Raw genomic sequence first — 21,391 nt, 5'->3', positions numbered from 1 at the left:
TATTATAAATATTAATAAATGTTATTAAATATAATGCATTGGTTGATACTATTAATAGACCAGAGACTCTTACCCAATACACAGAATTTGATTTTATATTATATTCATAATACATATATACATAAACACGGTATAATGAATATGAATTAAATACTTAACATAATACACATAATTCATGTTCATCATATCGTGTTCATGTGTATGTATATTATAAACATGAATTTTATGCATTATAAACATCAATTCTGTTACATTATAAAAGTCAAATTTTGGGTATTGGAAATATTGAGCGGTTAGTGGTCTGGACACCGCAAATTATATCGTGGACCGTGGTCCACAATGCACTGTGGCCCGCGGTCCACGATATAAGAACTGTCTAGACACAATGTTGCCGCCCAAACCAAGTTTCCCACTATTCTTCCAAACTCAAACATCTACAAGTGTATACAGTATAAAAAGGCGGCAAGGGTGTCTGACACTTCTCCCGGTTTCTTCCCAAATTCATCAAGATTTCTTTTGTGAGCTGAATTGGAATGAGAATCGAGCGATTTTAACTTTCTTGTTTTGGAAGAAAATCCGAATCGGATTTTCTTGTTTTGGATTGAGAATCGAGCGATTTTAACTTTCTTGTTTTGGAAGAAAATCCGAAGCGGATGGATGTAATAAGTTCACTGCCCGCAGAAGTGAAGGAAAGGATTTTGGAGCGCTTGCCGATTCGAGACGCGGCAAGAACTGCAGTGCTCTCAACTCGCTGGAAGGATGCTTGGTTGCGGCTTGGGCGGCTTGTGTTTGATCGAGAGTTCTTCGAATCCTTCTCCTCAAGGTACGAAGATGATGAGGAAGGCGAGGAAGGTACGGCTCAGATTAGCGCAATAAATGATATTTTCTTGCTCCGTACTGGAGCCGTTAAGAAATTCACTCTACACCTTGAAGACGTATCGGATCCTAAGCCCCGGCAGTGTGATTTAGATCTGTGGTGTCGTTTTCTTTCCAGAAATAGAAATGATCTAGAGGAACTTGAGTTGTTCATTTCGCGCTTCCATAAGCTGCCAATGTGTATATTCTCGTGCCGGACAATTAAGCGACTCTCTCTCGGCTATTTCATTTTCGATTTGCCGATCCCTCGCCCTGGATGTATATTTCCCTGCCTCACTTCGTTAGCTTTCTGGGATGTTGAATTCAGTGATACCGTTAAGGGAATTGGCTACACGATCCCTAATCTTGAGGATCTGTCCTTCTTTTGTTGTGAAGGGATCACTAATTTTGAGATCTGCAGTCCAAAACTTGAAAGATATACTGTTGTTGATTCTGTGTTTGGAAGGAAGCTTGATGATTCCAGATGTTTTACGCGTTATTTGGAAATAATTAAGACCCTTAGCTTGAATGCCACTTTGGTTCCGGTGCCGGTGAGAAATGAGAATCTCTACTTTCGCATTCTCTTCCTTTATGCAAATGGATTGATTAGTACTTAGTAGGAAGGATTGACAGAGTTCTTTCAATGCTCATATATATTTATTTTTTTGAAGTGTAAAAATGCAGAAATCGCCAGAGTGACATTACCAACCGCAATAAATTTGAAAACGATTAATCTGTATGAGTTAAATGTTTCATGTCCAGAGCAGCTTGCCTTTGCTTTGCAGTTGCTTCAGAATTCCCCCACCCTATGTGAACTGAAGATTTGGGCATTCAATGATGTAAGACACAAAACCCCTTTGGACTATACATATATATATATATATATATATATATATATATATATATATATATATTTGGCAATCATATATGATTGTTTTCTTTTCAATTCCTTGTTAATTTCATCCTCATGGTTGTTGTTTTGTAGCTATGTTGTTGTGATATTACAAAGGGTATAAGACTTATGGAGGATCCAAACAGTTGCATTATTAAGCAGGATCTAGAGATTCTTGACACAATCACGATTTTCGAGTTTCGTGGATCTACACTTGAAATGCTTTTTGTGAAAACGTTGCTTTCAAAATCTCCTACACTAAGGAAAGTTCGTATGATGGTATGGGCGGGTGATAACTCCGAATATGTCAATAGCCGCCTAAGGGAGTTGTTGCTTTTTCCTCGTGCATCTCCGAAAGCAATAATTTTTTGCTTCGAACGAAAGCACCAATCGCTTTCATTGAACAATGAACACGACATCCAGCTCCTTTTTCGGACTACTTGAAAACATGGTTTTTTTTAACCTTGTAAGAATTTAGTATGATGAAGTTAGCTCCATGGGTTCAGTTTAGTTTGGATGTAAAGGATGATGCACCTTGTTTAGTAGACTCCAAGAATGTTCTTTTTGCTAATGCTAATTGTACCAGATTTTACATATGCTGCTGGTGTTTCTTATGACTTTATTTAGAACTACTCAAGCATGTTTCAAACTCATATATATATATATATATATATATATATATATATATATATATATATATATATATTAGCAATAATTGTGATGATTTAACAAGAATAAAGAATATGTTTGTATAATTAGTTGCAATAATAACTTGTGCATTATACTTGCAATATTGTATCCTTTCAAATTTATTTCAATTTTACCCTTCTTTTTAAGTTGTTAATGATGTTAAATGAAATAACATGTGTTTCAAAAATTAAAAAAAAAAAATGAAATAACATGTACAGCATGCTTGATGTGTTGGGTATTTCTATTATCTTTTCTTTATTTGCTTAAAAAAGTTAAATTTAGTAAAACAAGTCTAAAGTTAAATTGGGGAAACCTAATAGTTTCATGAAATGCTGTGTTAGTCAGTTGGTGATCTCTAATTAGGAAAATCTCTTAATTGAGAGATTCAAACTTTACACTGAAAAGCTTGAAAATAGTAACTTCCAAGGTAGAAGTTGGATTCCATTATGATAATTAAATAAATGTACAAATAGGCCTCAAAATAGGTGGTTGAGTAGATGAAGTATAACTTTTATACCTAAAGACAGTAAAACATCACATCTTGATCGAGCCTATAGTTTATTTCTTATTTGTAGTTTGTAAACTATTACACAGGACTCAATACACACCCTTAGGAACTGCGGGGGTTTCCTCGTATCAAATAATAATAATAATAATAATAATTAACAACCCAAAGTAAAAAAAAAAAAAATGTGGTCATATGAGCAAAATGCTTGTTCCAAAATAATTTATAAAACTTTACAACTCAGCTTGATTCTTCAAAAGCCTGAAAATCCATTAACTCAGAACAAGGTTGACACTAAGGCAGCTAGCTAGCTAGGCTTATTACAAACACTATACTTACATGCATACCACAAAGATGATAAACTTCATACTTATTTCTCACAGTTCTTCCAAAACCATGAGATTATGAATGGAGGCTCTTACTCCTCTGAAGATGGTTTTAACTAATAATAATCTGTTCCCCAGAAGTATTCGACGGCCAGTGAAGAAAAGTGATCTTTCCATTCCCGGGGCCCAGCGAAAGGTATCAAACCGCACAGCAGCGGGAGAAACAGGAGCATTGTGGAGTAGAAGACAACTCTCCTCATCCAGTACGGAACGATAATTTGACAAGTTCCCGTCTTTTCTGGTGCAGTGACAGGCCCGACGAGAATAATACACAAAGTTGAAATAAAGAAGTTTGAAAAGAAATGCAATAAGCATAACACCTCCCAATACAATAGCCAATGATATCCGCTGCCTCCCAGTGTATCGACGCAAAGCTTTCCAGCAAGACCACACAGTGCTCCTAGTAATAACAGTATGAAAGTAACAGGCATTGCGTGATGTGAAGTGGCTGAACGCTGGAAAAGCAAATAAGCAACTGCCAGGATCATTAGTACACCAAATAGCATCCGAGATAGAACTTGAACTTGGCACTTCAGAGTCTGCAGTCCAGAATTGACAGATAGCATCGACTTTGGCATCCACCAAGACTTAGATTCCTAAGAAAAGATCTTTTATTAGCATAACAACGTATGGAATGCATAGAAATGTGCATACAACGAACAGAACACGATGAATTAGATGTCCAACATGATAACACTGGTAATATTATCTGCAAACACGCACACACAATAGTAACTCTACTTCATCAATAGTAATTTAAAGAAGCTAAACAACCAACTTTTTTTTTTTCTCAACTTTGAAGGGGGGACGAGTTAATTGAAGAGTTCAAAAATGCTAGAATCTAAAAAACGGAAATCATAAAATGAACAGAATCCAGAATGAAGTGTTCCTTACAGTGGAAGGTGTGCAGGCTGCAGTAGCTTCAGTAATTCTTTGGTGAGAATACACATACGTTCCATATCCAAGGCATCCCACCATAATGAAAAGACCGGCAACAAGACAGTCAATACAGGTTTTGAGCAGCTCAGTATGTTTTGCATCTTCTAATTGATTCTTAAACTTCTCGGCTTTGAAGGATGCCCTAGATACACCCAAAGATAATTTCCATCTCTCCAAAATATTAGATTGAGAGTTAACAGCTAGCTGTCTTTCTTTAAGTTGCAACTTTTTGATCATAAGACCAATCTCAAATGTCTTAAGATCATTAGATCTAGCCTGCTCCACAACAGCCTTTTCAAATGTGTTACGCTTGGTATTAGTAATTGCAGAGCAAGACGTGTTTGAAGAAACACACGCTAACTGCTTTATTGTTTCTCTGTCATGAAGGGTAAGCTGATTCATTGATTCCACCAACATATTTTCGTTTAGTTCATCTTGATTGCTTATTTGATGATTGGAAGTAATACTCTGCAAAGCTGGCTCCAAGTTGAACTCACTTAGATCAGGATAGCGTCCAGAGTCTTCTAATATGCACGGTGATTGCATATCCACCTCTAAGATAGAAGATCCTCCAATTGTTGGTTTTTGGTGCTCTACTCCATTTTTTATAGAAGACTCACACGCAGGGTCTTCTAATCCATCCTTAAAATGCAAATTCACCTCTGAGATAGAAGTCCCTCTGTTTGCAGGTTTTTGGTGCTCTAGCCCATTCTTCATAGATGACTCATTCACTAATCTCAGAGTCATCAACGTACTCCTAAATGATTTCTCAAAGTTCCTCACAAAAGACTCAAACTGATCCCCAAAAGCCTGTATCAATACAAGAAACACATTAGATTATAAAATTCTAGACTAAAATAGATGGGAATTGTGACAAAAGAGCATACTGTGACCACAAGAATTAGCTGAAGATGTTAATCTCTCACATTAGCCAAAGATTCCCGAACAGCCAAAGTGCAAATCTGAGAAGAAAAAGAACAATGGAAAAATATACATCATCAAACTGTGAGGATGCTTTGCAAAACTCATCTGCTAAGGTATTTAATCGCATAACTAACAGTACTAACATGCATAGATGATTAGGTTTCATAACACAAGAATATATTCCTTGTAGTGCAGAAAGGAATTGAATACACACTGATGAATATTCAAGAATTATCCTAGAGAGGAGCACAGAATATACCGTAGAGAGATGATCCACTGACATATTATTTTCTATGGCTGCATCTTTCCTTTCCAACACCTAAAAGAGCATTGACAAAAAAATAAAAATAAAAATAAAATTAAAAAAATTAACCAGAGTGAAAGAGATAGAATCCTATCTGGGATGACTGTGGTGAATAGGTAGACAATTTATTTAAAGAATCAAATGGTATCAGAGTTAACCAGCAGGAATCTCACAGAAAGTTGAACTTTCAGGTCTTGAAATGGAAGTGCTAAAATGAAAAGAATAAATTCAAATACAATTTTCCCATAATCAATGGCAACAGTAAATCTTATACAGATTTCTAGGTGTACTAACTGCAATAACATTTCAAATATAATGTTATTGGCAAATCTGACGATGGACTCAAGTGTAATATCATCTTGATAAAAATTTTAGCAATTTGCAAGTACAATAGTGGTCAAAGAACAAGACATTTGGATGCTAGCTTTCACTTTAAGATTAGTTCACTTTCAGCATTATAATTACTAGTTTCTCTTCATAATTCAATCGCTAAATAATTTAAACATGAACCTCTCTAGCTATCTCATGATTATTACATCTTTGGAACAATTTCTTTACACCTTAATTTTCATGTTTTCCTTCATAACTTCCAACCATATCTCAATACTCAAAGATGAAAATTTTCAAAACCAAAATTTAAAACTTTTCCCCAAAAGCCGATACTTTTTTCAATGTACGGAGTAACATAAACTACTAATCATAATCATAATAATTACAGTTCATATTTCATAACTATGTATACCTGAGCAAATACAGCTGCAATAGACATGCCAAGATGGAGAGCGACGGCATCAACATCGCCAGCCCTATGCCTGGCGGCCGCAGTGAGCGCTCTAGGGTTCCGGCGACCGTTGAAGACCCTAAACCCTCGTTGCTTGGAACCAGCAAACGACGTCGCACTCAAACAAGCCGAAGACGACGATGCCGTCGGCGAATGCGAGTCGGGGAGCTCCGGAGTCGCCGGCCTCCTCTTTTTCTTTGTGTTCTTCCGATTTGTGGCGGTGGCGGTGACGGAGGGCAATGACGGCGGCGGAATTTCGGTTGTGGGATTGGAAGCGACGACGTCATTGACGGAGGCGGGTTCCGTCGGGGGATTGACGGGTTGGGTGGCGTCCATGGTTAGATTTGACGGCGAGGAAGTTGTATTTGTAATTGGAATAAGGATCAAATAGGCCACCGAATTACACACGAAACTGCAATTAGGCCATCGAACTCAAAAACAATGCAATTGGGTCCTTGAATTACACAAATTCATGCAAATTAACCCAAAGTGACTTGTTGACTTGATCTTCCGGTTACCAACTTTAAAAATAATATTTTAAAATAATTTTAAATTAATTAATTAATTAAAATTAAAATTTATGAAAAAAAAAAAAAAAAAACAGGAACAAGTTAATTGGGTCCTTTTTTTAATTTTAAATTTTAAATTTAATTTTAATTAATTATTTTATTTAAAATTGTTTTAAAATATTATTTTTAAAGTTGGTAACCGGAAGATCAAGTCAAATAAGTCACTTTGGGTTAATTTGCATGAATTTGTGTAGTTCAGGGACCCAATTACATTGTTTTTTAGTTCAATGGCCTAATTGCAGTTTCGTGTGCAGTTCGGTGGCCTATTTGACCTTTATTCCTTTGTAATTTGATTTGAAAAATGGAAAAGAGGGATTAGGGGTTGAGTTTGATACACGCCAGAGTACCGTTAGTTGATACGTTTGCCCACTCTATTTATATACACCTTTTAAATAAATTATTATTGCGTGTCTTTCATTGATTTGTGAAATAAATATAGAAAAAAATGGTCAATTAGGTTCCTGAATTTTACTAAAAAAATTAAATAGATCCTTCAACTTTTAAAAATTGCAATTAAACTTATAAACATGTCATTTTGAAACATTGAAGCTTAAAAACTAGTTGGTAACCTATAATTACAAGTTACCTAGAGTTCCACCGACCTTTTTCTACACTTTCCGGCAATAATCGGTCACGGGTGATTATTGCCAGAAAGTGTAAGAAAGGTCACCAAAACCTTAGGTAACTTGTAATTACAGGTAACCAACCGATTTTTGCGCTTTAATGCTTCCAAATAACATATTTATGATTTTAATTGTAATTTTTAAAAGTTTAAAGGTGTAATTGATTTTTTTAAGTAAAGCTTTGGAGCTTATTTTACCACTTTCCTAAAAATGGCCAAGCACCTTGTGCTCAAATGGCATGTAGTGGCCTCCCTCAAATGAAAGGTCACGAGTTCGAGCCTCAGTGGATGAGATATCGAAATTGACTCTTTGTTCTTCAAGGTTGAGAAAAGTATAGTTGAACAGATACCCTATGTAATAGGGTCAGTTGTATTCGAAAAAAAAATAAATAAAGTTAGAATGTGTGATGCAACTTTTTTGTTAAATAGAAATGTATACAAAATATTTTGGTAATAATGGGACTAAAAACTACTAAAAAGACAAAATTTATCTTTTTTTCTGAAAACAAAGAGTACACAAAATTTTTAAAAAAAATCTCACATTTAAAAAAAAAGTTTCCTCAAAAGTCAAAAGTTTGGTTAGAGTGAAATTTGCAACGACAGAACGGGAAATGCTAAACAGGAGCGCTTCGCTTTCGGTGGATGGTATTTATTAGTTTTATATAATTAATCCTAATTAGCATTCTTTCAAAAAAAAATCCTAATTAGCATCAATTGATTATTTAATATAATCCCATTCAACTCATTCTCACTTTCTATAACACGAGTGACAATTACAATTAAATAATAATTAATTATTGTTAATTTTAAAACAAAATATGAAAGGAAAAATTAAAAATGGTGGCCTTCACGTTGGTTGTTAATGGCAACCATTAGTGCCATGGTTCATTGTTGCCTAAGCTTCATTCATATTTGCACGAAGACCTTTTTGTCAAGATTTGGATTATCTTTATTTGATCTGAACAAAAATGAATCATTTTTGTCTAGATTCGAACAAATTAAAGGCAAAGTATCTTTGCTATTATTTGAGATAATAAAGCACCTTTATTTTCGTTTCAGACAAAGACAGAAAAATATTATCATGATAACTAAAATATTTTAATTAAAAAAAATGATGTCGGGTCCAACGTAAGAAAATGGCATGGTGTGTTATATGACATTTATATGTTATTTACCTATAATAATATGAAAAAAAAATTAATTACATTTTTTAACTTAAGAGTTTAATTAGGTTCAAAATTAAAAATTCAAAAAGTTATTTTACTCTTATCTAAAAATTCTATATCTTATATATCATTTTGTCAGATAATTGGCTTTGCAACCACAATGTTACGTTCCAAGTTCGACTACCTATGTGATCTTGACCTTATTAGTTTAAGTCAGTCAATTACGACAACTTAGGTAGATTTACTCTACTGTAGTCCTCTGTCAACAAAGTCACAAGGCGAGTTTTACATAAAGTGCACGTTCGGATAACAATTGAAGGCTTTTTTGTAAATAAAGAAAAAGTACATATTAATTGGGTGCGTGCATATATATGTTGGAAGGCTGGAGGCAATACATACCATCATATATTTAAATTATGAAATTATATATTAATCATCTTTATTACCGATAAAAATGCGGAATGACATAATTTTAAACTATTGTGGTTTGTGGCAAGCAAATGAGAGTTAGAAGTGTAATAAGGCATAATAATTAATAAGAAATTCCTTAAAAATATGTTTGCATTAATTTATATATATTAAAACATTAGTTAAATGCTATATATTGAAATTAAAATTCGAATTTAAGACCCGTCTGAATTAGCCTTCTCTCTTATGGTAGAATGCCATATCAGTGTGGTATGTATGCATAAAATATAAATTTAAAAAAAAGAAAAAGAAAAAAAAAGTCTACCATTCAATAATCCCATGGAGATCATGATCAGTGGTAGCCATGGCGGCGGGCCTCTGAACATTTCCATCAATTCCTTTGACCGCCTTCCCCATACTCATCATCATTCCACCACCGCCTCCGCCTCCATTGTTGCTGCTCATCTGAAGAAGATGATGATGATGATGAGCCTCGCCACCAAACCCTATAATCTTCGAGAAGCTTCCATTGATAAAATTGCCGCCGGGAGAAGCAGCGCCGATAGCGAAATTGTTATTATTATTGTTAGAATTAGAAGAAGTCGGCGAGTTTTCAGTATTATTGGCGTCGATTCTGGCCATGGAGTTCTTCTCCCCCTCCGTTTCTCTGTACTTGTTGAGGTACGCCTTCAAGGAGGCGACGTAGTTCTCGAACCCTAGCGTGGTCATCGCCCACAGCAGATCGTCGCCGTTGATCGTCTTGCGCTTCTCCCGCTGGCACTTGTCGGAGGCCTCGCCGGTGATGAAGCTTATGAACTCCGACACGCATTCCTGGACCGTCTCTTTGGCTTCCTTCGATATCTTCGCGTTGGCCGGGAGGGCTTTCTTCATGATCCGGCTCACGTTCGCTATGGGGAGGAACCGGTCCAGCTCCTTCGACGAACCGGTGTCCGGCGGCGAGTTGCCGGATAATGGGCTCCCGGTCGGGCTGCCGGGATGGGCTCTCTTTCCGGTCATGATCTTAATTGCAAAAAGGTTTTGGGGTTTGGAGATTAGAAGTTTGTTTGTGGAGTGTGTGAGGGGAGGGAGAGATGAGATTTGGGGTTTTAATATTGATGGGGGAAAGTAAATAAAATAATATAATAATGGTTAATAGAAAAGAGTGGACAGGCGGTTTGATGGAGACACAAAGGGATATAAAATGATGAAGAGAAGAGAGGCATTTCAAACTTTGGACATGAAAAAGTGTGGAATCTTGGGAGGAAAGTGGAGCATTCAAATATACATTAACATCATTAAATCAAGTAAATAAATATTTTTAGAGTTAGAAAGGAAATTTGCCGTCACGAAATAAGTCTAGTGAACTAAATTGAGAGAAGTCATATGAGTAAAAATTAAACTCATAATAATGTTTATATATGAGAGTCATAGTTCACTTATTTGACTATCCTTTCAGAACGAATGATTATGTTGTATGACACAAATATTTACTTATCTTTAAAAATTGTTAGAATCATGATGATGATGATGATAATAAGAGGAGGTTATACCACGCATACTTGTTTGCTAAATGTGGCTCTTGAGGTATAATTTAGCTAGCAATGCAAATGTTAGAGTGAAGTAAGTTTGGTCTTAACAATGCTGGTAGCCCATAGGGTATGTAGGGATTTGATTTCTATCAGTAAGACATATAATATAATCTTATATATAATTTGTTAGTGTCATTACAAGTTTTTAATTTCTGATTCATCATTGAGACATATCTCGTATTTTATCTTATATACAAATGGTTTGTTTGGTTATTAGCGGTTAGTAGTTAGCGGTAGCGGGTTGTGTTAGCGGTTATCAAATAGCGGATTGTATTAGCGAGTTTGACCACCGGAGTACATTAGCGGTTTGTAAAAAGATGTTTGGTAAAATTAGCTGTTTAGATTAGCGGTTAACATGTAAAATAACCAAAAGGGTATACATAGATTTAATAATTTAATAATAATAATAATAATAATGTTTTTAAATAAAAAAAATAAAAAGAAAAAGAGATTTAATAATTTTTACAATAATAATAATAATAATAATAATAATAATGTTTTAAAAAAAAAAACAAAAAAAAAAGAAGAAAAGAGGAGCCGCTCACTTATCCCACGTCGGTGGGATAAGTGAGGAATGGAGCCTTGAGGCTCCTATGGCTCCCATTTTGATTTTAGGAGGCGGGCTCCTTAATTGGAGCCGCCCCCCTTAGTTTAATTTTTTTATTATTATTATAAAGTGTGAAGGGCGTTTTGGGAGTTTCCCAAAACGCCATTGCAACACGCTGCAGATTGCAGCGTGTTGTACTTTGGCGGTTTGGAGCGAATCCGCTGCTCCAAACTGCCACTAACCAAACATGGTTTTCAGCGTTTTGACCAATGTCAAAACGTTGAAAACAGCGGATCCGTCAAAAATTGGCGGATCCGCCATTAACCAAACAAGCCCAAAATTTTAGAGGAGAGTTGGTGGAGATCAGAGCTCTTGATTAATTTACAGTTTAACTTTTTATAAAGATTAAATATACCTAACACTTTTATTTAAGATCATAAGTTGATTTAGACTTTTGATTATAGTCGTCGGAAAACTTTAGTCTCAATTTTTTTGTTATTTGATAGGACATGCTTGAGGTTAGGATAATGGAAAAGATTATTCGTTCATGTTAGGATGAAAAGAGTGGAATATTTTGAACAACAACTACATAACAAAATAAAAACTACTCCATATATATTTTTTGAATGACGAGAAAATTATAATTCGTAGTTATTATTTAATGGTGTGCACCGAATAAATTTTAATTTGTTCTTATGTAATAGTCCACAAAGATCCTATGCAATTTAATTATATTACTCGATCCAAATGTGCTGATAAAAATCGAATCATGACATTCTGACACGATAATGATGCTTTACACACTCTTTTGTGACAATATTAGAGTCTATATTAAACAGATATGATCTAAGGAAAGTGGGTGAACAGACAACATAATCAACAAATAATCCAAATCCCTTTTGAAAATACTGCATGTTCACAATTGATTCTTGTAGATCAAAAACCTTTTTCAACCCTTGTTTTTTACTACCGGCTAGTACTTTTCACATAATCATTGACTTTTGTTTTAACCTTTTCGGACCTTCTCCGTCTTCTTGTTGTACATGCATGATTTCTAGAGTATGCAGGTCTCTAACAGTGATAATTTCATTAAAAAAAAATGAATTTATTGATCATAACCTTGTGGTCCAGTGGCATTGAACCCTTCCTATTGACTAAGTAGTTATGAACAGATACTGCATTGTAATAGAGTCAGTAGTATTAAAAAAAAAAAACCTAAAGTTGATGTTAATATCAATGAACTTCGAGAATCCGTTATAAGTCGAAAGGCCATTATAGTACATTAGTTTTCGATCACTTTTCATATATACATTATCCCCACAAGACAAGCAGCAACATATATTGCGACAGCACACGCAGTAACAACAGTGTCTGATCTGCTGACAGTCAAATATTTGCTGGAGATTTCATTGTCGATTCCAGATCAGAGGATCAAGTTCTTAATTTGTTGAATGTGTTAAAGAAGAAGGTATCATCGTACGGCCAAGAACATATTTCTAAAAGACACAACACTACTGATGGGGTTCCCATCATCCATAGTATAAATTCCTCAATTCCATCATGTTTATTGGTGTTAGTTCCTCATGGATTATTATTCTCTCCAATCACATCGCCTTATGGATCCAAACGTCAACTACAGTAACCATATACATGTTCGTTGTTCCTCCCCCTTTTTTTCCTTATTTAGACAATCTTAATCATTAAGTCCTTTGAATTCAACTGCTATTTTGTTATTCTCTCTTATAGGATTAGATTCCGGAAACGTGTCGTTTCTTTCTCCACAGAATTAAATCTTAAATTTGTGATTTGAATTTCACCGAAAATATATAGTTAAGTAACTTACAATACAACTTATAAATAGCTAGATCATCAATAATACAATCAGCAAATCGCTAAATAATATAACATGAACTAACTAACCACTAACAGTAATATAATTGATAAAATAACACCATAAATTATTATTTCTATTCAAGTTTGAACTCTTAACCAAAGATTAGGGGCTCGTAGTATGGATCAATTTGGTCATATATATAATTAATATTGATTAATTGCACTTATTAGTTAATTTGATTAATATCATTATAATAAGTTTATTAAACAATTAATGCAATAGTTAAATACTTAACCAAAGTGTGCCAAATGGCAATATTTTTACTAAGTTATATTATTTTCTGCCTCTATAACTTGGCTGTAAATAGTACTGTCTAAGCTGTCATTTTTTTTAATTACACTCTAACCAATCTGTAGTATATGCTCTAACAAATTATGTTCACATTTGATTGGGATGAGACTCGAACCTGAGACCTTCCTTATGAAAAGTTACAGTGATACTATCAAACAATAAGGTATTTGACCTTTTATTTATTTTATTATTATTATTATTTATAGTTTGAACCCAAATTTAAGTACCATTTACAATACCTTGAAAACTGGTGAATGAGGTAATTAAATTGTAAGATTTGTCTCAATTGACCTACATGTTCCCATTTTTGGTTCTTGGTAGGGTTCGAATTTTACTCTCTCAACTGTTAGCAAAACAAAATTTATGAACTTATTTTAGATTTGTTGATTAATTAAGCGTAGATCGAGACAACTATTTTTTTTTAATGAATATAAACTTGCAAGTCATTAATAAAATTTAGGAACAAGTTGGCTTTGAAAACTATTGGTTTAAAGCAAAAATTGTCAGAGATAACTAAGCTAGGGTTTGACATATATGGAGGCTTGTGGTGGTCAAACCCTAATATAAATAAATTAAGTAGATCCTTTGATCATGCTTGCATTGAAGAGCCATAGCTGATAATTAAATAATAATTTATTCATTAAAAAACATACAAAGATGAAGGTCGAGAATGAGGCTGAAGGAAAGCATCCAAATGAAAGGGTCTCACCACCTAAAACAAGAAAGTACTTTTGGGATGACATATATTGACATATACTATTAATATTTGCAATTTTATTTTAATTAAAAAGTTTAATTTATATCAGTAATAAGTATATGATTAGGGGTAGGTGTTATTTGAATCACCTGAAATTTATATAAATTTTACAACCCTGCATATATGATTAGTGGTGAGTTTTAATTTATTTGAATCAATTGAAATTTGAAATTTATATATATTAATTTTAAACTTTGAGTGAATTGAACGCACCCTAATTATACAATCTAAATATTTGGATTAGATTAGTCCTTAATTTTTTACTTGAAGCATGTTTTCATTTGAGCGTAAATAAATAAAAATCACGAATTAATTAATGTGTTTAATTACGACTTTTAAAAGTTCAAGTCCTGATTGAAATTTTATATAAAATTCAGGGAAATATTTCTTTTCCATTTTGTCTAAATGAACTAATGAAGTAATATAATGCATCATTGCTGATGTTATAGCTAGATTTGTTGACTAATATGTAGACAACCTACCACACCCACATATCGCATGCGTAGAGCCTTCGACCCAAAACCAGGAATTATTTAGCTACCTCTTCATACAGCCTCTTTATTTCTAATATTTTATTTTAAGTATGGCGCTCCAGCCTCCAATAAATATTTCAAATAGTTACTAGGTCCTTTTTTATTTTAATCTGTTAACATTATAAAACTCCAGAATATTCCTTTGTCCCGATAATATACGACACAAGTTGTTTATTAGATTGAGTCAATACTTTAATTTTAATAATAATAATAATAATAATAATAATAATAATAATATACTATTTAAATTTTGTTTATAATAATATACTGGGTGGTCATAACTAATTAATTAATGGTATGATTCGTCCAAATCATCAAATCAATATATAATAAGTTGGCTACATCTTTAAAAGTTTTAAAAGAAAAATAATAATAATAAAGAACCATATTTTACTATATATTGGTGGGTCGTTGAGGAAAATATAATTAGCCTAGCATACATAGTCTTCCTAGCTAGGTACCTTGATGACCTTGTTTGACTATATATACATATTTGTGATTATGGATTGACTTCATGTTAATATACAGTAAAAATCAATGTTGTAAAATTCAGTTTATGTGGTTGCTTAGGAGCTGATGAGGTGTTAGGCACCTTTAGGTAGAATTAATTTTGAAGATAATTGTACTGTTATTATTTTACCTGACTGATTAATCAGTAGGTCAGATGTTTAATTTAATCGGTCGCTTTTATTTATTTATTTATTGTTATAGTAATTTTGCTTAGCTTATTAATGTAATTTTGGGCAAAATAATCTTAAATTTGGTTTAACACGGTGCACAATAGCAAAATGTCTACATTAATGAACAAAGGAGAAACCTGTGAGTCAGTTCGTCATTCGTCATTCGCTAATTACCAGTTCATTCGACTAGCTTATGACAATTAGACGATAACACATACTCCGTAAAATTTATTTTAAGGAGTCGACCTTAAGCTCTAGGCATCCATCCACGGTCCTAGGAACGCCTAGTAAAGTTTACAATATTGGTAACAATACAAGAGATATAAGTAAGATTGAAGAATTGAATAGACGAGTATAAATATTGAGGGGGGGTGTTAATTATCCTCGCCATGTGAGTATTCATATCTTTGAAAAAGAGCAAAAGTCTAGCATCTGTTGGTTAATTGAGTTATCATGATTTACCCCTTCACAAACTATTGGACCGGAGTGTGAGGCACATGAGATGAGCGATTCCACCTTTTTGTCACCAAAAAATAATTGTTCACTACTACCACTAATTTTGAAGTCTAGATACAATGTAACTTACTTGGGATTGTTCTAGACAAATATTGAATATTTAATCTATTAAATTTAATCATCTTTCCTAACTAGGTCAAAACAAAACAAAAAAATCATTAGTGAAAATATTATTTATTTATCAGGTGAAAGCTAGCAAAATCAAAGGCTCATAACTCATAAGCATTTAATTAATAAGAAATGCATAAATATTTTAATTAATTGTTGAAAAGTATATAGTACTTTTTGATTGTTGGGTGAGCTACTTTTTTCCAAGTTGTCGTGTATCCGATCCTTAGCACCATACCTTGCCGGCCATTTTGAGCAGTCTTCTAAGGGCTTGTTAACAGTTAGCGGTAGCGGATTGTGTTAGCGGTTATCAAACAGCGGATTGTATTAGCAGGTTTGACCAGCAGATTGTATTAGCGGTTTGTAAAAAGATGTTTGGTAAAATTAGCTGTTTAGATTAGCGGTTAATATGTAAAATGACCTAAAAGGGCATTCATATTATTATTATTATTATTATTATGTAATTATAAAATAAAATTTACAATAACAATTACAACAATAATTACAACTATAATAACACCACTACTACTACTATTACTACTACTACTAATAATAATAATAATAATAATAATAATAATAATAATAATAGTACAAAAAAAATTAAAAAAAAAAAAAACGTAAATGATGTGGGATCATTCTGATCCCACATCGAAAACAAATGGAAGAGGAGCACTTGAGCTCCTCTATATAAGAGGAGCTGCTCCTCTTCCAATTTCAATATGCTGCTCTTGGGATGAGAGGAGCCGTAAGGTTCCTTATTAAAGGCTTCACAGAAGCCTTAAAGGCGAGAAGCCTTTCGGCTTCTCAATTAGCCTTAGTTTTTTTTTTTATAATAATTCTGAGTAAGGGCGTTTTGGGAAAAAAAAATATTTTCCCAAAACGCCAAACTCAAACGCTGCTAATAGCAGCGTTTGAGTTTTCAGCGGTTTGGAGCAATCCGCTGCTCCAAACCGCTGTTAACCAAACACCTACTTTGGCGTTTTGACCCTTGGTCAAAACGCCAAAGTTGGCGGATTCGCTGAAAATTGGCGGATCCGCCACTAACCAAACATGCCCTAAATCCTTTGAAATGTCTCTACATTATTATTCTTTTGTCATCAATATAGCCTACTTTGACTTAATTATTATAATTATTATTTTTTAACCAAAAAAGGAGTGGTAGACTCAAAGAACAAACAAAAGATTAGGAATCAGTGATCATAACCCTTTTGTTGCATCAGTCGCCAATTTTATCTTCCCAAATTGTATCGGAGGACACCTAAATAAATCTCAAACCATGTGCATGCATAAGGGATGAATTGGCCAATCCATGCACCAGAAATTCTATTAACATACTCAGCATACACCCTAAATGTGTTTACAATTCAGCGATGAGATTAGTCATTGTGTTCGATGATGAAAATTTGGATACACTTTAAAAAAGTACACAACATATGTTATGTAAATTTTCAAAATATACATCTTAGTGAAAGAGAATAGATTGATTAACATCTATACGATGTTTAAAACTTGTTTTAAAATAGTGCAATGAATACAATGTACATTTTTAATATACTAATTAAAAGTACATTATTTATGTAATGAATATATATTATTTGATAGTATGATTCACACAATAATAATTGAAGTAGGTCTTTAAGGTGAGAAATGAGAAAAGATGAGTCTTTATAAGTTGGGGATTCAAAAGGGAATTTAAGAAATTTCATAGGGTTAAAATGAAAAAGCTAATCTCTTGTCAAGCATTTGTTTAATGTATCAAGCGAAAGATTTTCTCACATATATTCTTTCACTTAGGCAAACCATATAATTGACATGTTGAGCGTTGATGTAAATTTTTTTAATAATAGGCTACGTTTCTGAAAATCTTCTAATGCATTTAAGGACGTTGCTCAGACATCAACATAAAAATTAAATTATTCTTTAATTTCATATTGAGATTTGAGATCATATGGCCTAAAAATTTTCCCTGATGAATTAAAATCATTTCATTAAATCGTTAGACTATTAATTATTTAAAATAAATAAAATTAAATTATTTTAGTGATTTAAACAGCAAATATGTGCTTGTGCATTTTATTTGTTATCCACCCTGGAATAATATGGAGAATTTTATTAAAAATTTGGAGAATAATATTTTAGGATGTTTTCATAGGAATAGAGCATTTTAAACTATTATGAGCATTCTTAAAATATTTTTAAAAATCAAATCTCTCCCATTGTAACAAGTAAATCCTACCACTTCACTAATGATGTTGAGGTTATATATATACATAGGAATAAATGGTGCCAAATAAGTGCTAAATACAAATTTGGAGTCAATATATAATTTGTTAGTAATAAGTTATGTTACTTTTTAGATTTAGGTTTGAGATAACTACTTTATCAAAGTGTTTTATCAATGACTTTTAAATAGAATAATATTTAATGTTTTTTAAACATCTTATTTTATAATATTAAAGTACATTTAAATAATTTATAGAAGATATAAATATATTTTCTTCACACTAATATTAAATTGTTGAAAGTCACACATAGAAATTTGTTCCAATTTTAGGTGTGAATGATGATTTACTATGAAATTATATCTCTCTAACCTTCTTGTGCAGTTTACACGTAAACCTCCAACATAATATAATAACACAAGCACCAATCACGTAAATGACTCAAGATATCATGTACAAAAAGTTGGAATGCTCTATTTACCAATGTGAATAGAAGGTCGTTGTTATCCAAGTAGTGGGGACAATGTATGATCAAGATTGAAGACTAACTAGCTGATGTTGTCATCTACACTGTATTTTTGACACCTACCTAAATTGTTTCATTTTTGAAAATGTAGTCGGTGTAAGTTGATTTAAACAAATGTAGTCTTTTAATTGTTCATAATGTTACACTTTTAGTCCATAATATTATATAATTGTCAAACTTCATTAACATATGAGATTATTTTTATCATTTAGAATTAATATTCGTAGTTAGAAATGATGTTCATATGAAGAGAGAATAAAACTTTTAAGCATAGATATTGATTCTAAATGAAAAAAAATAGTATCATAAAAAAGAGTTTGTTAACGAAGTTTGATAATTATATAACACCTTGGACTGAAAATACAAGGATAATTAAGAGATTAAAATTAAAGGACGGAATTTATTTAAATCAATTAACAAGAATCAAAATTATTGTTTTCCATTTAGATCTTTGTCTTTTAAAACTAACTTCGCTAAAAAAATGATATTTACTCTAATTTTAATTTCAAACGGTAATGCTAATAACTTTGTGATTTAATGCACATATGAGAGGTTATAAATTTGTGCTTAATAGATTAAGAAAATAGTCGTGAACAAATACTAAATAGTCATCTATACTTAAAAAAAAAACAAAAACAAAAACAAAAAAAAAAACAGTAGATGGAAAATGACGTTAAAATGGGAGAAACGGAGAGTTAAATACGTAGACGGCAGATTGTGCTAACAGGATACGGAGTGAGACAAAGGACGATAATGAGTACATTAAAGTTGCCGCTATTTACGGCGGCGCTTACTTCAAATTCCGGCCGAGCACTCGCCGGAGACAAAGTCTCCGGCTTCCAACCCTTATCCCTTCGATTACCTCAGCAACGCCGATTCGCGTCTCTCTCGATTCAATCCGAAAATGCTTCCTCATCGGAGCTGTTCGATCAGTCTCGCCTCACATCCGCCGTTGGATCTTCTCCGGCCCTTGAGCTGGTCCTCACTCCTCGCCACATTCAAATCCTCAGTTTCATTGCCTGCACAGTACTCTTCTCTGTCTCACGCGCGCACATTTTCCATTTGTATATAATGCCCTTTCTTTTAGTATTGAACCGATTGTGCCCGAAACCCTTGAGCATCACTCAATTTTCGTAATGTTATTGTCTTTCACTTTGCAGGCAGCGATTTCTGCAACCTGGCTGTTTTGCTCTGCGATTCCAACTCTACTGGTTTGTTCTGATGATCATTTTCCTTTCTGTTATATTTCTCTTGTTGATCTAATTTGTTCAATAAATCTTTGCGAATGCATATCTATGGGTTAAAATTTTTTTGCTTGCCAACTGAAATGCAGTAAAATTATGAAATACTCTCTTTTCTGAATTGACTAATGCAGAATTTTCTGTGTTACTTGGGAGTGGAAAGAAATTTAGTAATTTACAGTTGGGAAATAACTGCATCTAGAAAAAGCCTCTCTGAATAAGAAATTAGGTTATCTCATCACTTTCAATGATAGAATTATACTGTAGAACATAAAATATATTACATATGCCTTCACCTATATCCAAAGGTCTTTGTGGAAAACTTTAGTTGAATAAGAGATCATATAGAAGATTCTCGGCCATTATGACTCTTGATAGGAGTGTTCAGTGGTAGTGTTCATAAGCCACATAATTTGCCTCGCCCTCACGGGAGTCACGGGTGGGTTTGAAAAGTTACTTGAACACAATAAATCAATGAATGTGTCAAATGCCCCGCCCCCTTCTCCTATAACAGCTCACCCTCCTATATATTTTCCGAGCTTAATGTTCAGATTTGGATGTTAGGCCTTTAGAAGAGCTGCATCATCACTTGAGAAGCTAATGGATGTCACGAGAGAGGAGCTTCCTGAAACAATGGCTGCAGTGCGGTTATCTGGAATGGAGATTAGTGACCTGACAATGGAGCTCAGTGACCTTGGGTACTAGTGCAGTTATGTCTTTAGCCTTAATTCCCTTGAATACATTGTTCTTACATTAGTCGGTTTGTTTACAGTCAGGAAATAACACATGGCGTGAGACGCTCTACTCAAGCTGTCCGTGTAACAGAGGAAAGGCTGCAACAGTTTACAAACATCACACGATCAGGTTAACAGTATTCAGCTGTCATTTGAGACCACTAGCTTTTATCCTCGAAATTGTCCTGGGTGATGAATTTCGCTTCGTCTTCACTTTATTAGCAACCACGCAGGCCCCAATGCAGACAAAGACAGCAGGACCAGCAGTGGCTAGAAAGGCGAGGGGCATAAGGGAAGGGATCGTTAAAGGTCGTGCAGTCTTGCAAATGCTTTTTACACTTTCTCGGTATTCTGGGATGGCCTTCAACTTCTTCAGTTCTCGAGCTAAGGTGCGAGGTTAATGGGATGATCGACATGGCAGGAGCAAGCTTGAATCTTTTCTTTGTATGCGGTTTTTGTTTTAGTTTTCAAATGAGATTGTTGTTACTTGTTAGTGAGGTACTGCCTTAGTCACTTTGGCTAGAGTATTGAATTGCAGAATTTTATGAATGCATTGGAGGCTGAAACTTGAACAAAGAGTAGCACAAGCATTTCATTCCTTTTATTTTCTCAGTACTATAAAATTGAGGAATTTTTTTCAAATGTGTGTGTGTGTATATATATATATATATATAGATGGATTAAATCTAAATCGTTAAAAATAACAAGATCA

The 21,391-nt window shown here is 33.6% G+C and overlaps 4 protein-coding genes across 5 annotated transcripts; 2 read left to right on the top strand and 2 right to left on the bottom strand.

Moving 5' to 3' along the window:
- The first annotated feature begins 500 nt into the window (after window positions 1-500).
- Window positions 501-2,367, top strand: LOC116020669 (F-box/FBD/LRR-repeat protein At1g13570-like). The gene is made up of 3 exons (XM_031261153.1): window positions 501-1,406; window positions 1,527-1,694; window positions 1,841-2,367. The coding sequence occupies exons 1-3, from the start codon at window positions 654-656 to the stop codon at window positions 2,189-2,191; spliced, it is 1,272 nt and encodes a 423-aa protein (XP_031117013.1). The 5' UTR covers window positions 501-653; the 3' UTR covers window positions 2,192-2,367.
- Window positions 2,368-3,116: 749 nt separating this feature from the next.
- Window positions 3,117-6,627, bottom strand: LOC116020655 (protein CPR-5). Its single transcript, XM_031261133.1, has 5 exons — window positions 6,238-6,627; window positions 5,451-5,510; window positions 5,194-5,229; window positions 4,223-5,077; window positions 3,117-3,924 (listed from the first exon to the last, which is right to left on the bottom strand). The coding sequence occupies exons 1-5, from the start codon at window positions 6,610-6,612 to the stop codon at window positions 3,385-3,387; spliced, it is 1,866 nt and encodes a 621-aa protein (XP_031116993.1). The 5' UTR covers window positions 6,613-6,627; the 3' UTR covers window positions 3,117-3,384.
- A 2,608-nt stretch (window positions 6,628-9,235) lies between these two features.
- On the bottom strand, window positions 9,236-10,124 carry LOC116020690 (nuclear transcription factor Y subunit B-like). Its single transcript, XM_031261184.1, has one exon. It carries the CDS (start codon window positions 10,056-10,058, stop codon window positions 9,363-9,365), a length of 696 nt encoding a protein of 231 aa, XP_031117044.1. The 5' UTR covers window positions 10,059-10,124; the 3' UTR covers window positions 9,236-9,362.
- Window positions 10,125-19,408: 9,284 nt separating this feature from the next.
- LOC116020689 lies at window positions 19,409-21,283 on the top strand. 2 transcript variants are annotated; one of them, XM_031261183.1, is made up of 5 exons: window positions 19,409-19,730; window positions 19,865-19,915; window positions 20,510-20,643; window positions 20,718-20,809; window positions 20,913-21,091. In XM_031261183.1, the coding sequence occupies exons 1-5, from the start codon at window positions 19,458-19,460 to the stop codon at window positions 20,951-20,953; spliced, it is 591 nt and encodes a 196-aa protein (XP_031117043.1). In that variant the 5' UTR covers window positions 19,409-19,457; the 3' UTR covers window positions 20,954-21,091. The 2 variants fall into 2 exon arrangements, with proteins under 2 accessions (XP_031117043.1, XP_031117042.1); XM_031261182.1 differs by having other exon boundaries at window positions 19,411-19,730; window positions 20,902-21,283.
- Window positions 21,284-21,391: the final 108 nt, after the last annotated feature.

Source organism: Ipomoea triloba, chromosome 5 (assembly GCF_003576645.1).
Source record: "Ipomoea triloba cultivar NCNSP0323 chromosome 5, ASM357664v1".
Taxonomy (NCBI): domain Eukaryota; kingdom Viridiplantae; phylum Streptophyta; class Magnoliopsida; order Solanales; family Convolvulaceae; genus Ipomoea; species Ipomoea triloba.
The sequence above is the reverse complement of the archived record's forward strand: the minus strand, read 5'-3'. Positions and strand labels throughout refer to the sequence as shown.